This window comes from Chrysemys picta, chromosome 7 (genome assembly GCF_011386835.1).
Source record: "Chrysemys picta bellii isolate R12L10 chromosome 7, ASM1138683v2, whole genome shotgun sequence".
NCBI classification, from domain to species: Eukaryota; Metazoa; Chordata; order Testudines; family Emydidae; genus Chrysemys; species Chrysemys picta.
In genome coordinates, this window is record NC_088797.1 from 44,679,331 (window position 1) to 44,694,963 (window position 15,633).

A 15,633-nucleotide genomic window follows, 5' to 3' on the forward strand; every position below is an offset into this window, starting at 1 on the left:
TGTTCTTCGAGATGTGTTGCTCATATCGATTCCAATTAGGTGTGTGCACGCCGCGTGCACGATCGTCGGAGAAATTTTCTACCCTAGCAACACCCGGTGGGTCGGCTGTGGAGCCCCCTGGAGTGGCGCCTTCATGGCACTGGATATATACCCCAGCCGACCCAGCACCCCCTCAATTCCTTCTTGCCGGCTACTCCGACAGTGGGGAAAGGGGGCGTGTTTGGAATGGATATGAGCAACACATCTCGAAGAACAACAGTTACAAAGGTGAGTAACCGTCTTTTCTTCTTCGAGTGCTTGCTCATATCGATTCCAATTAGGTGACTCCCAAGCCTTACCTAGGTGGTGGGGTCGGAGTGAGACATTGCTGTGTGCAAAACCGCTGATCCGAATGCAGCATCGTCTCTGGATTGCTGTACCAGCGCATAGTGCGCGGCGAATGTGTGGACTGACGACCAAACTGCAGCTCTACAAATATCCTGGATCGGGACTTGAGCCAGGAAGGCAGTCGAGGAGGCCTGGGCCCTCGTGGAGTGAGTGGTGAGGCGCGGCGTCGGGACGCCGGCCAGGTCGTAGCAAGCACGAATACAGGACGTGATCCAAGAGGACAGGCACTGTGAGGAGACCAGTGAGCCTTTCATCCGGTCGGCCTCTGCAACGAAGAGTTGTGTCGTCTTCCTAAACGGCTTTGTACGGTCAATATAGAAAGCCAGGGCCCTGTGTACGTCCAAGGAATGCAAACGCTGGTCTTTGCGAGTAGCGTGTGGCTTAGGATGGAAGGCCGGGAGAAATATATCCTGGTTCACGTGAAAAGGTGAGACTACCTTGGGAAGAAAGGCAGGGTGGGGGCGAAGCTGCACCTTGTCCTTATGGAAAACAGTGTATGGGGGCTCGGACGTAAGCGCCCTGAGTTCAGAAACGCGCCTTGCTGAGGTGATGGCTACAAGGAAGGCTGTCTTCCAGGGTAGGTACAGGAGTGAACAGGTAGCCAATGGCTCGACCAGAGGCCCTGTGAGCTTGGAGAGAACCAGGTTGAGATCCCACGTCGGAACGGGCTGGCGTTGCTATGGGTACAGTCGGTCTAAGCCCTTGAGGAATCTAACGACCATTGGGTTAGAGAAGACCGAGGAAGCGAGTTCTCCTGGGTGGAACGCCGAAATAGCGGCCAGGTGAACCCTGATTGAAGATATCGCCAAGCCCTGCTGTTTTAGGGATAGGAGATATTCAAGTATAAGAGGAATAGGCGCCTGCAAGGGGGGCGTGGCTCGCTGCTCGCACCAACAGAAGAACCGTTTCCACTTGGCTAAGTAAGTGGTCCGTGTAGAGGGCTTTCTACTTCCCAGCAGAATCTGTTGGACGGAATGTGAGCATTGCCGCTCTGTCCGATTCAGCCATGGAGCATCCACGCTGTGAGGTGGAGCGATTGCAGGTCGGGGTAACATAGTCGGCCGTGGTCCTGAGAGATGAGATCTGGACACAAGGGAAGTGTGATCGGTGTTTGAACTGATAGCTCCAACAGTGTGGGGTACCAGTGCTGCCTTGGCCAAGCTGGAGCGACTAGAATGCCTGGTCTCTGCGTAGTTTGAGCAGTACCCTGTGGACCAGTGGAAGTGAAGGGAAAGCGTAGAACAGGTGGTCTTTCCAGGTTAGAAGGAACGCGTCCGACAGAGAGCCCAGAGCTCGCCCTTGTAGGGAGCAGAACGCGTGGCACTTCCTGTTGGCTCGAGATGCAAACAGGTCGACCTGGGGAAATCCCCCCTCTGGAAGACGGAATAGATGATGTCCGGGCGAACTGACCACTCGTGTGTCTGGAAGGACCTGCTGAGACGGTCCGCTAGCGTGTTCTGGACTCCAGGAAGGAATGATGCCATGACATGTATCGAGTGGGTGATGCAGAAGTCCCACAGGCGAATGGCCTCTTGGCATAGAAGCGACGAGCGGGCTTCTCCTTGCTTGTTGATGTAAAACATGGCCGTGGTGTTGTCGGTGAGGACTAACACGCAACGGCCCTGTAGGAGACTGAGAAATGCCTGGCACGCCAGGCGCACCGCCATCAGCTCTCGAACATTGATGTGCGGGGCTAGTTGGGGTGCGGTCCACATTCCCTGGGTATGGTGCTCCCCAAGGTGAGCACCCCAACCTAGAGATGAGGCGTCCGTAACCAGGTGCAGGGAGGGTTGAGGGGCGTGGAACGGCACTCCTGCGCAAACCGCCTTGCGGTCCAGCCACCAGGTGAGAGAGGCCAGGACCGAGGTCGGGATCGTGACCACCATGTTTAGGCTGTGTTGACGAGGGCGGTACGTTGACGATATCCAGGCCTGCAGTGGGCGAAGTCGAAGTCTGGCGTGTCTGGTTACATAAGTACAAGAGGCCATGTGACCCAATAGGGCAAGACATGTCCCTATTGTGGTAATCGGAAAGGCCCTGAGCCCTCGAATGATGCTTGCGACGGTATGAAAGCCATTGTCTGGTAGAATAGCTCAGGCACGTCTAGAGTCTAGGACTGCCCCAATAAATTCTATCCTCTGGGTTGGCTCTAGAGTGGACTTCTCTTTGTTGAGTAGAATGCCCAACTCGTGGAATGTTTGTACTATTATGTGGACGTGAGCTTGAACTTGCTCTCTGGTGCGGTCGCGTACCAGCCAGTCGTCTAAGTACGGGAACACCTGTATCCCTTGTCGACGAAGGTATGCTGCCACAACAGCCATACATTTTGTGAACACTCTCGGAGCCGCGGACAAGCCGAAGGGAAGGACTGCAAATTGGAAATGCACCTTGTTTACCACAAATCGAAGGAAGCGCCTGTGAGGGGGATAGATCGTTATATGAAAATATGCGTCCTTCATGTCGAGGGCGGCGAACCAGTCTCCAGGATCCAGGGATGGGATAATGGTCCCCAATGAGACCATGCGGAACTTCAAATTTACTATGAATTTGTTGAGTCCGCGTAAGTCTAAAATGGTTCGCAGACCCCCGTTTTGACTTGGGGATCAGGAAGTAGCGGGAATAAAACCCCCTGCCCCTTAACTCTGGCGGAACCTCCTCTATGGCCCCAATAGAGAGGAGCCCAAAAACCTCCTGTGTAAGGAGATGCTTGTGAGAAGGGTCCCTGAAGAGGGAAGGGGAGGGGGAGTGGAAGGGGGGGGGAACGAAGAAAACTGGGGAGCGTATCCCCTCTCCACCGTGTGAAGGACCCAACGGTCTGAGGTTATAAGGGACCAAGCACGGTGGAAACGGGAGAGGCGATCCCGAAAGGAGGGAGCTGGATCCTGGATAGTGGCTGGGGTGCCGTCCTCGACCGCACCGTCAAAAGTTTTGCCTAGGGCCTGAAGGTGGCCTAGGCGGCCCCTGGTTCTGACCGGGTTGAGGGCCGGTCGACCTTCGTCTACCACCTCGGCCCCGCCTTCTGGCGAAGTCCTGTCTCGGATGAGGCGGGGGAGGGTAGAACCTTTGAGGCTGGGGCCTAAAGGGTCTGCACTGGGGCCCTGGGACATGCATCCCCAGGGAGCGCATGATCGTTCTCGAGTCCTTGAGGCTCTGCAGCCGAGAGTCCGTCTTCTCCGAGAACAGCCCGTGGCCCTCAAAGGGTAAATCCTGCAGGGTCTGCTGCAGTTCCGGAGGCAAGCCCGAGACCTGGAGCCAGGAGACTCGCCGCATGGCGATACCTGAGGCCAGCGTCCTGGCGGCCGAGTCCGCTATGTCCAAGGAGGCTTGTAAGGAGGTCCTTGCCACCTTCTTACCCTCCTCCACTAAGGCCCCGAACTCTTCCCTTGAGTCCTGGGGAACCAACTCTTTAAATTTCCCCATAGAGTTCCATGAATTAAAGTTGTAGCGGCTCAAGAGCGCCTGCTGGTTTGCCGCTCTGAGTTGCAGCCCTCCCGCTGAATACACCTTACGCCCGAACAAATCAAAGCGCTTAGCGTCCTTCGATTTGGGCGCTGCGGCTTGCTGGCCGTGACGCTCTCTTGCGTTCACCGATGACACCACTAGTGAATACGGTGGGGGATAAGTACGTAGGTACTCATAGTCCTTGGAAGGGACGAAGTACTTCCTTTCCACCCCTCTGGCTGTGGGTGGAATAGAGGCAGGAGTTTGCCATATTGTAGTGGCATTAGCCTGAATCGTCCGAATCAGAGGTAATGCCACCCTGGATGGGGCATCAGCCGAGAGGATGCTCACCACCGGGTCCTGCACCTCTACTATCTCCTCCGCCTGGAGATCCATATTACGCGCCACCCTACGTAATAGTCCTGGTGGGCATGAAGATCTATCGGGGGTGGGCCTGAGGCTGTTGTGCCCGCCACCGCCTCATCTGGGGAACATGAGGAGGATGCCTCAGGTGGCAAGGGGTCTAATGGAGGGTCCTGCTCTAAGGGTCTCTGAAGCGGAGCATCGCCTGCCCCTGGGTCCAGGGCCTCAGGTGGTGTAGGCACGGAGCCTCCATGCCCCCTGCGGGAGGACGGGAGATGGTGGCCTCCGGGACCCTGGGCTCAGAGCGTGCCAAGCGAGAGGCTGATGGTGGAGCCCCCTGCACCTGGTGATACGCCCACGGGGTCCAGAACGACCAGTGCATAGGTCTCTGCGCAGGGTCCTCCGCCACCTCCTGCCAGTGGCCCAAGTCAGCCGCAGCAGCCTGACCCTGAGGAGAGTATGCCGATCTCGAGGCCCCGTCGGAGGAGCGAGACGCTGATCTTGAGGGCCAAGGCGATGCCGAACGCGTTGGAATCGGATCAGGATGATATGGTGCCGATCGGTGCCGGTACCCAGGTGATCGGTCCCTGTGCGGTGCCGGTGAGCGGTACCGGGATCGGTGCCAGTGGCCATGTCGGTGCCGAGATCTGGATCTGGACCTAGACGACGATGACCGCGAGTAGACATGGTACTGGGAGCGGCCGCTCGAACTGGAGCGTCGCTCGTACCGGTGCCAAGAACTACGTCTTGAGTCCGATCGGTACCGATGTTCATGACGGTGCCGAGACGTAGACTGGTGCCGTGAAGAAGATCCTGGGCGCGAGTACAACCGGTGCCGAGGTGATAGTCGGCGCTGGGACTGCGAGCGGCGTCGGGACCTGCTCCGAGACCTGGAGCGGTGCTGTGAGTCCACGTCCTGAGACGGCGGGCGTACCAGGGCAGGCTTGCCCCTGGATTGCACTGCGCGAGGAGCCGACAGTGCTGGTGGTTGGGACGGCGCCGGCTCCGTGAGAGCAATAAGGTCTCTCGCCGTCGCGAAGGTCTCTGGAGTGGACGGAAGACAAGGCTCCACTGCCGACCGAGGTGGTGATCCAGTCTGCACCGGACTCAATGGCCGCGGTGCCGGAGTCGACAATGCTGCATTCGGATCAGCGGTTTTGCACACAGCAATGTCTCACTCCGACCCCACCACCTAGGTAAGGCTTGGGAGTCACCTAATTGGAATCGATATGAGCAAGCACTCGAAGAAGAAAAGACGGTTACTCACCTTTGTAACTGTTGTTCTTCGAGATGTGTTGCTCATATCCATTCCAAACATGCCCCCTTTCCCCACTGTCGGAGTAGCCGGCAAGAAGGAACTGAGGGGGTGCTGGGTCGGCTGGGGTATATATCCAGTGCCATGAAGGCGCCACTCCAGGGGGCTCCACAGCCGACCCACCGGGTGTTGCTAGGGTAGAAAATTTCTCCGACGATCGTGCACGCGGCGCGCGCACACCTAATTGGAATCGATATGAGCAAGCAATATTTTATTAGTCTTTTTTCCTCAAGTTTTCTTCCACCAAGCTGGCAAACACTGCTCTGAGACAGATAACTACATCAGGCCCAACAGAGGAAAAGCCATTCAAATAAGACAGCTCCAAAGGATTTAGTGATGAAGAAAAATAATGGTTTACAGTGACTTTTCAGCTGAAGTAAAGTAATGAAATAGCATAGCAGGTATTTGTTTTAAGCTTTCTACATGGGGCGCTTAGTCGTTGTCATAAACATACAGTTAAGGGTAGCATAAAATCCCTCCTTACCTGTAAAGGGTTAAGAAGTTCAGATAACCTGGTTGGCACCTGACCAAAAGGACCAATAAGGGGAGAAGATACTTTCAAATCTGTGGGGGAAGGTTTTTGGTTTTGGGTTCCTTTGTTCCCGCGGAGTCAGCAAGGGACCAGGGCAGGAAAACTACATCTCCCTAAGCCATATCTGAACTAAGCATCTAATATTGCAGAAATAGTAAGTACACCTCTACCCCGATATAATGCGACCCGATATAACACGAATTCGGATATAACGCAGTAAAACAGTGCTCCGGGGCTGGGGAGGGGAGGGGAGAGGAGAGGCGGGTGGAGCTGCGCACCCCGGTGGATCAAAGCAAGTTTGATATAACACGGTTTCACCTATAACACGGTAAGACTTTTTGGCTCCCGAGGACAGCGTTATGTCGAGGTAGAGCTGTAATAGCAAAGAAATGCATTAGAGTATCTTTTGTTTTAGCTTGTGAATTTTCCCTGTGCTAAGAGGGAGGTTTATCCCTTTTTTTGTAACTTTAAAGTTTTGCCTAGAGGGGAAATCCTCTGTGGTTGGAATCTTTTTGTTACCCTGTAAAGTTATCTTCTATCCTGATTTTACAGAGGTGATTCTTTTACCTTTTCTTTAATTAAAATTCTTCTTTTAAGAACCTGATTGTTTTTCAGTGTCCTAAAGACCAGGGGGGTTGATCTGTGCTCACTTTGTAACCAATTGGTTAGGATATTATTCTCAAGCCTCCCCAGGAAAGGAGGTGTAGGGGCTCGGGGGGATATCTTGGGGGAGGTAGGGCTCCAAGTGGCCCTCCCTGAACGTTTGTTTAAATCACTTGGTGGTGGCAGCGATACTAAGGGCAAGGAAGGAATTTGTGTCTTGGGGAAGTTTTTAACCTAAGCAGGTAAAAATAAGCTTAGGGAGTCTTTCAGGCGGGTCCCCACATCTGTACCCTAGAGTGGGGTGGCAACCCTGAGAGTCGTCTAAGAACAAGACTTGGAAAGCCTAGACTGCATGAAACCGCAGTTCCGCTCGGTTCAGCCCTTCTGCTTTCTGAGGTAGATATATGGAGTACCAGAGAGACAAGGTTGGGGAGGTAATATGGAGTACCATACACTTAACTGTGGGTTGTGTGAGACTAGACTTCTTTCCCAGCCTGCTCTAAAAGCGCAGTCCATATGTTATGTGGAGCCTAAACTCTCCCCTCCCTTGGGTTTGGTTTTATTAAAAAATAAATTAAAAAGAAGTTCAAATGAAACTTTCTCCTGAGGTTTGGCAGCTCCTATGATTCCTCTCTCAGGACTGCTCAGCGCACACACTAGATCAGAGGTGGGCAAACTACGGCCTGCAGGCCACATCTGGCTCACGGGCCCCAGGAGGCTAGCCCTGGCCCCTCCCCTGCTAGTCCCCCTTCCCCGCAGCCTCAGCTCACTCTGCCGCAATGCTCTGGGCGGCGAGTTCTGACCCAGTGCTCTGTGCTGCACGGCAGTGGTGGTGTGGCTGGCTCCAGCCAGGCGGCGTGGCTGTACCACCGCCAGCTATCGGTGCTCCAGGCAGCGCGGTAAGGGGGCGGGGAGCGGGGTGGATAGAGGGCAGGGGAGTTTGGGAATGGGTGGGCAGGGGTCAGGGTGGTCAGAGGACAGGGAATAGGGGGGTTGAATGGGGGTAGGGATTCCGGGGGGCAGTCAGGAATGAGAGGAGGGGTTGGATGGGGCGGCGGGGGGGCAGTCAGGGGCAGTCGTTCTGGGGGCAGTCAGGGGACAGGGAGAAGGGGTGGTTGTATGGGGCAGGGGTCCCCGGGGGGCAGTCAGGAAGGAGGGGGGGTTGGATGGGCTAGCGGGGGGCAATCAAGGGCAGGGGTTCCCGGGACAGTCGGGACAGAGAGAAGGGGTGGTTGGATGGGGCAGGGATCCCAGGGGGGCTGTCAGGAATGAGAGGGTGGGTTGGATGGCGCGGCGGGGGGCAATCAAGGGCAGCGGTTCCCGGGACAGTCACGGGACAGGGAGAAGGAGTGGTTGGATGGGGCAGGGATCCCAGGGGGGCTGTCAGGAATGAGAGGAGGGGTTGGCTGGGACAGCGGGGGGCAGTCAGGGGCAGGGGTCCCGGGGGGGGCCACCAGGGGACAGGGGGGTTTGGATGGGGCAGGAGTCCCCAAGGGGGGGGCAGATAGGGGGTGGGGGCTGGGCCACGACCCCCTCCCCTAACCGGCGCTCCATACTATTTCCAAAACCCGATGCAGCCCTCAGGCCAAAAAGTTTGCCCGCCCCTGCACTAGATCATGTCTCCCCAGTGCCTTTCTGACTTTCTTTATATGTGGCTGGGTTAATGAGCCACCTGCACAGATAATTCAACAAAAGCTCATTTAACCGTCTTCCAGCAGAATCAACACCTGTGTGGAGTGTGTCAGATAAAAACTGCCAGCCTATTATAGAGGATTAGAGCAGAACTAGTTGAACATGAAAGAGGCAAGTTTCTCCACCAAGTTTCTCTCTCAAACTGACACACAGTCCCACCTCCAGGAGCAAGAAGGGAGCTTGCTCTCTCTGTTGAGGCTGCCAATAAGAGTGCCAGTTTCATGCAAGTTGTGATGCTGTTTGTTTTACTCTGGACCATGGAAACTTACATGTACTAGAAATTGGATCAACATTAGCAACCCATTCCACTGGCCAAGAAGCTTGTCTAGTAGAAAGGAAGCAATGAATCAGAGAAGTGCAGTAGGGCATTAGTGTGCATAACATGACAAGTTAGCTCATTCTGAACTGCTGCGTGCTGGATAACTTTTGAATAACTCTGCCTGTTAATGGTTTGCATGAAGGGAAGCTTAAGGGTTTAGTCCTTTGACAGTAGTAAGAGGAAAATGCAGACAAACCTCACTGCAAAGGTTGATGGGGATACATTGTTTCACACCATCTCCACTGTAGCCAGGAAGACAGTTACAAGCAACCTGTGGAAGGAAAAACAAAGCTATTTTGTGGAGCTAAAAACAATAATGAAAATGTACAGTAGTCAAGCAGAACAAAGGGGTGAGAAGAGAGAGAGCATATTTCACCTAATAGTTTAAGGGTGCACTCTGTTCATTCTTTAATAACCAGGTCCTGATTATTAAGAAATCACCTAAGAAAATTCCCCAGCCTTTGGCCAACAGACTTTATATAGGCCAATATGCAATTAACAGCTCTCAGACAGGGAGCCCCCTCTAGTTATCAGTTAGTTACAAGTAGATCCTTCTATATGAAAGGGAAGAAATGCAAAATTTTAGTAAAAAAGATTCACAAGGGAAAGATTACCAATAACCCCAACGGAAAATGACGAACTCGTCTGAGAAAAAGATTTGCTTACCAGATTTGGGCCTGTTTTAGTGCACTCTGCATAGCTGTGGCAATTCCCATTGCGCTCTAGACAGCCATCGATTTCTGCATCAAGAAAGTAGATCCATGTTAACACAGCAGAAACCCAAAGCGGGAGGTGACCAGTGAGTGAAAAACATGACAGAGGAATAGCAAACAGAGCTCCCTCCAGCTGGAGATACAGTCGCACAGCGGCAACTCATCACACCAGCAACCATGAGAGTTCAGTGATGGGGAAACCACAAAAAGTTCCATTCATCACATCCTCTTGGTCTTGAAAATGTGGTTTAGAGCATATGGTGGGGAACAAGGAACCCCTGAGTTCTAATCCAAGGTTTGACCTCGACTTGCCACGTGACTTGTCTGTGTGTCTCAGTCTCCCCTACTATAAAATAGAGCAATAATCCTTACAAGTCTGTAAAGTGGTATCTAGTTGTGCAGTGACATAAGTGCTGACTAGCAGCATTAACATCTTCCCCAGTTTTAACCAACACCAGACTTGCTTTTATAACTTTCTCAAATTGTGATGCTCCTAAAGATATGTGGGACCTTTGGCATTAGGGTCTGGCTCACCATATCAGCATGATTTCACCTCCCTGCAAAGTACTGCTGTCAAAACGTGGATCAGAGCACTCACTCACCCTGGCACAGGGTCCCATCTCCAGCATAGCCTTCCTTACAAGTGCAGGTATTCTCTCCAGCAGAGACGTTCGTACACGTTGCATATATGGAGCAACCGCCATTATCAATCGCACATGGATTTATTTCTGTGACCAAAAAACAACAAAGGAAAAGATTTAGTGGGATACATATGGAGTATGGCATATCCAAGCCCAATGGATGACATTGGAAAGATGGTGTTTTGCAAGTAATGAACTTCATGCAATTTTCCTCAGGCTCAGAGAAAAGATATTGCTTCTAAGAGCTAAAGCTTTATTTCTGGGCTTTAAAGTGTCTTTTATTTCCTTGTTGTAACAAAAAATATTAAACCATTTTCAATCAAAGATTGTTTTTGATGAAGCAAAAGCTCTTTTATAGACACAGATGACTAATAAAGATGCTACTGATGCTGAAGATGAGCTATCAAATTAATTGGTATAAGAATTTGATTAGCTAACAACTGATTGCGCTGAAGTACTTGCTGTGTGAATAGCTACAAACTATGCCAGAAAAAAGCAGCATGCCTGATTAAAATAAAGCTTTTTGGTCTGTACAACTAATCTGGTGAGATCAATACCAAAGGCGAGCTATTACATTCACTGGCACTGTAACTTGATTAGCTTGGAATTTATTGCTTAAAGTGCCTAGTCTTTGCATAATTACAAATTATGTCAGAAAAAGCAATGTGATTCTGTTAGAATATTGTACTTTAAATCGTTTTGTTCTTTATATCTAGCAGATTTCAACCCCATGGTGTCTTGAGTTGTGCGATTGTTTTTTTGGGGAGGGTGGCAGGGGTGGGGAAGGGGGCGGAGAAGGTTAATAAATGTGTTTGTCCTAGAGAGTCTTGTTTCAATAGTATTTATTGAGCAAGGCAGCATTTTCATGAAATGGTCAAATAATAGACTAAAATTCTAGACAATCTAAGAAGGTATATTCTATGGACCTGATCCATCACTGCCATCTGTTAAGTGTCTGGAACTATTCTGGAAATAATTCAGCCAATTCACATGCCATTCCCTTTATCCGCTTGAGCAATAGGAACAGTTCCCTTTCCGGTCTAGACACGTCAAAAGGGTTGCATTAAGGTCCTGGAAACCCTCTGTACAGAAGTCAATAGGAGGTTCTGCACTTTGGGGCAACAGGGGTTTTGTGATCCTGCCCTGGGTAACGTTTTAGCATGCATTCAACCTTGCAATACTTTCACAAACTAAAACCAGAATCTTACAGCTATGAAAGCAAGAAACCTTTGTGGTCGCTCATTTGTGTAGCCTGTGCTGGCACTCGAGCACACATGGAAACACTGCATGTATGTTGGAAATACCTGAGCAATATGTTCCATTCCCAGTGTATCCAACAGAGCAGGAGCAAATAGGCAGGGAATCCACAGAGCTATTAATGCAACTGAAACGACCAAGGAAGAGAGTGAACAATGACATTGTCGCCTTAATCTTACACCTGGTGATAGACTTCACTATTACACAATATAGCTACTATGGCAGCTAGATATTATGATAAGAGGCGAGTTGGATAGAATATGAGAAACAAAATTAAGCTTTTCTTTACAATGCCAAAAACTGATCCAAATACTTCATGCACAGGATAATAGCTGCAAGGGACAGTTATCAAGAAGAGAGCACTATGCTTAGTGCATGAAGCACACTGGGCTTGTGAACACCATTCTGTACGTCTGTAGACGCTGGAGCTGCATTAAAGAAGGTTGCCCTATTCCATTACAGTACTTCAGGTATAGAATGAAAATATAAGGGATTGAATAGCTCAGCTAACTGGCGATAGGCTATGGAGCCCTTTCTCTCTAAGTCACTGTTTTTAACCTGGCCCAGGTCAGCAGGGATGGAAGGTCCTTACTATTGGATGTCTTTCTGGTGCATATGTGAAGTGAGTTGGCTTTAGCCCTGTTCCTAGCAAGCCAGTGAGTCTCCATCTCAAAAACACTGCTTTAATAGGCACTGCTTATCCTTACTATCAGCAATATCAGCAGAGAGGCCAAGGACTGACCGAGCATGGAGACTAGGAGACCTTTTTACTCCTAGAGGTGGCCCCTCCAGGTCATTGTAGAGGGTCCTTAATGGGACAGTGGGTTGCCAGTGGGGTAAGTTGGCATTGCTGCTGTCTTACCTGGGCCTGTTCAGTCTAGAACCTGTCACCTGTACTTAAAGGTTCAATGAATACGTACAACACCCCCATTCCCCAATCCTAAAAGTCTCTTCTAGTTAATATGTTAAACCTACTGTGACAAAACTCTGACCTTGTCTCTGTGGGTCCCACGTTTCCTGGTGGATTTCACTAGCCTCAGAGGCTCACTGTGACCCTCCATGTAGCCCTTCTCTTTCTAGAGGCAAGGGTCAGAGTCTACTGAGCCATTTTCAACATAAGCCAATGAGGGAGGTGAGGAGAAGCTACCCTCCCTTGCACAGTCTCTGTTGTCTCCCAGTCTCAGTGATTAATTGGGGGGGGGGGGGCAAAAAGAGGGGAGCCCAGGGACCCGAACAGTATCAGCTATGGTAGCTGACTTTTTAGAAACAGGACACGTACAATTCCCTGGGCCACTTCCCCACAGCAGCCCCCACTTCCTCAAAATCCACTTCACCCTTACCTCAGGGTCTCCTTCCTTGTGCCTGATATGGTTTGTACTGCTCAGTCTCTCCAACAGCGCGACTTCCTCCTATAGCTCCTGACACATGCCCTCACCTGATTAATTGGGAGGCTTTAAACTAGTTTCAGCCAGCCCCTGATTGGCTTCAGGTGTCCCACTCAATCTAGCTGTCCTCCCTGCCTTCTGGAAAGATCTTAATTGGCCCCACGTGTCTTAATTGACCTGGAGCAGCTGTCATTTGCTTATCCTGGTAACAGGGATTTGTTTAGCCTGGGGCTAATATATCTGTCTCCCATTACTTTACTATAGCCATCTGGCCTTGCCCCATCACACTACTTAATGTTAGGACCAATTGCCATGTTTTAACATTGTGTGAGTCTTCCAGTAACCAGCCAGACCTTGCTCAGAGCTCAGCTGAGTGCCAGGATTTTTCAGTTCTTAATTTCAACCCACCTACTTGTCTCATTTCTAGAAGGGGGATGTAATTTGAAATTAATGTGCCTGCAAATGAAGCATGATTCAGCTTAGGAGCAGTCTGCCTTCTGTCTCCACACCACAGACTGTGCATGGGAAGGGTTCATGCACATACACACACACACTCCTCCAGAGAAAGAATAGCGGGTTTAAATGCAAGATGTGTTCAAAGGATGGAATAAATAATTATGTAGGTGCTTAATTATTATATAGTGTTCAGTTCCCCACACCAACCTTTCATGTTTTTACAAACACAAAGTCAAGTCCATGTAAAACAGCCACAAACACACTGCTTTATGTCCTTGGCACCAAGGTTGTACTTACTTGGCCATCAGGTGGCAAGTGTTGTTACACAAATCAATCCCAATTCCTGCAAGAGAAAACAAACATAGCTTCACTTTCCAGTCTACTAACAGCTCCACCATTTCAGCAGTCTAGGATAAAAAACTTAAAATGGACTCAGTGTTTGGTCGGATGTATTGACTGGACACCAAAAGTCAGGTTACTGTGGGGTGGGGAGAGGTGCTGAGGCTTTAATGCATACCAGCCCCCTGCTCCGCTTTGGCTGCCTCCTACCTGCAGGCAGGCTCCTTGTCAGGCTGCAGCAGCTCCCGTCCCAGCCCCAGAGCAGAGGGAGCCCAGCTGGGGGGTAGGGATGGAGGTGGAGACAATCCAGCAAGCAACAGAGGGAAGGGGGATAGGAGCAAGCGATGGGGGCGTGACTTTAGGGGAAGTGGTGGAGCAGGGGCGGGGCCTTGGGTGAAGAGGTGGAGCAGGGGTGGGGTGTCAGGTGTCCCATTTCCAGCAATTAGAAAGGGGCCAACCCTATCATCATATGGTGCCAAAAGGGGGAAGAAAATCAATCAAAAACTACCAATCAGGGTCACTGAAATATTTAGCTGTATCGCAAACTAACAAAATCAAGCCATGCTCAGCAGTCACCCTGCCTCTGTGAAAAGAATCTTACACTGCACATGCCTCCCTCAGTCACTTACTTCTTTCACAGGTGATGCCCTCCCAACCTTGGAAACATTTGCAGCTCCCATCTCCGTGCAAGCCATCATTACAGATTCCATTTCTGCAAGTACACACTGTGGAGAAACACCATGCCATTGTCAAACCAGCTAGCTCTAATGTGCAAAGAGAAGTCTGGTACTTCGTAAATCAATACATTGCTACATGCGAGAGATGAAGTTTTAGTTTCCTTAAGAAAAATATTAAGGGAATGTTAGTGCTTGTGTGAGCAGTGCCAGATTAAAAGATCTGGGAATGGAAGTTCTCTAGTACTATATCCACAACACAGATACAGTTCAGGCAGTGGCAATGCAAGTGTCCCACTAACTGCCCTACAAAACATGGAGGAGCTCATTCTTCCCTGTGAGTTCAATGGCAGTTCCAAGTTTCAAAAGCAACTGTGAATTCACCTGATTTACAACCCGCTCCGTATCTGCCCACTTCACACATCTCACAGGCTGTGCCGTGGAAGCCTTCATGACAGCGACACTCCCCGCTGCCAGTAATGCCGTCCTGGCACACTCCGTTCCCAGAACACGAGCTGCCTGGCTTTCCTGGGCACATCTCACACATATGTCCATAGTAACCTGGACAGCAGATAGAGACCTTTGAGAAAGGACACAATAGGCTGGAGTAAGGCATCTCAAAGGATAGAAAATGCTACATTATCAAAATCATCCCTCTTTGGCCCATGTATAGTATTTACATCGCTACTATATTCATTTGATCATTTGATAATTGCTGATTATGATGACATACTAGCAGCAAATATGCTGTTAGGCTTGTCTCATATGTCCATGTTAATTAACAGTAGCTGCTAAGTTTATTAAAGACTGTGGTGAGTTGAAAATAGCATATCTGTTAACCCTGCCTTGACACAAATAAATCAGTTTAGTTTTTATGCTCTGAAATTCCATTTCAAAACCTTTCACTTGGGTCTACAAAGAAGCACTACAGGCAAGAAAATCAAGAGAGACTCTCTAGTTACTATTTAGCAATGTGATATTAAAAGGAATTATATAAATAAAAATAAAATATACCCTCTATATAAGAATGTGAGTATATTACCTATAATACAAACGTACAGTAAGCACACAAAATAACTAGACGACATTTCATTCATTATAAAGAGGGGGGTAAGAATTGTGGAATTTAAAAACAAGATTACAGAAAAGATGGGTGCTACTAAACAGTTTGTACTAGTTTCAGAACTTGGTTATAATGGCGTAAATCTGAAGAAATTATTTCAATTAATGTAACTGAGATCAGAATTTGGCACTTTATGAGGCTGACAAATTAAAACAAGGGAGAACAAATTTAAGACCAGCAAATACACAGTGCTGCTGGAGGTTAGAAAAAATGTTTTTAGAGAGAATTAGTAATAAAAGAGTAGAATGGAAGACAATAATGGAAGAAGTAACCAGGAATTTATCCAAAAGCAAACCTATAATGTCACTCAGAAGAAAACAATCCGTGTCTGACATATATTGAAAGGTGCATAAACCCTATTGGAGTATGGACACTTTCCAGTTGAAAATATTG

General features: G+C 49.7%; 1 protein-coding gene across 3 annotated transcripts in view; it reads right to left on the reverse strand.

The window, feature by feature from the left end:
- The window catches only part of STAB1 (stabilin 1), a 113,503-nt gene that overhangs the window by 28,453 nt on the left and 69,417 nt on the right, over nucleotides 1–15,633 (reverse strand). For all 3 annotated transcript variants that reach the window (XM_024099970.3, XM_008179190.4, XM_008179191.4), the window contains 7 exons: nucleotides 14,502–14,697; nucleotides 14,073–14,168; nucleotides 13,402–13,447; nucleotides 11,311–11,390; nucleotides 9,968–10,093; nucleotides 9,319–9,392; nucleotides 8,849–8,923 (listed from right to left, as the gene is read on the reverse strand). In XM_024099970.3, the coding sequence (XP_023955738.2) occupies nucleotides 8,849–8,923; nucleotides 9,319–9,392; nucleotides 9,968–10,093; nucleotides 11,311–11,390; nucleotides 13,402–13,447; nucleotides 14,073–14,168; nucleotides 14,502–14,697 (693 nt within the window). The remainder of the gene's footprint in view (nucleotides 1–8,848; nucleotides 8,924–9,318; nucleotides 9,393–9,967; nucleotides 10,094–11,310; nucleotides 11,391–13,401; nucleotides 13,448–14,072; nucleotides 14,169–14,501; nucleotides 14,698–15,633) is intronic.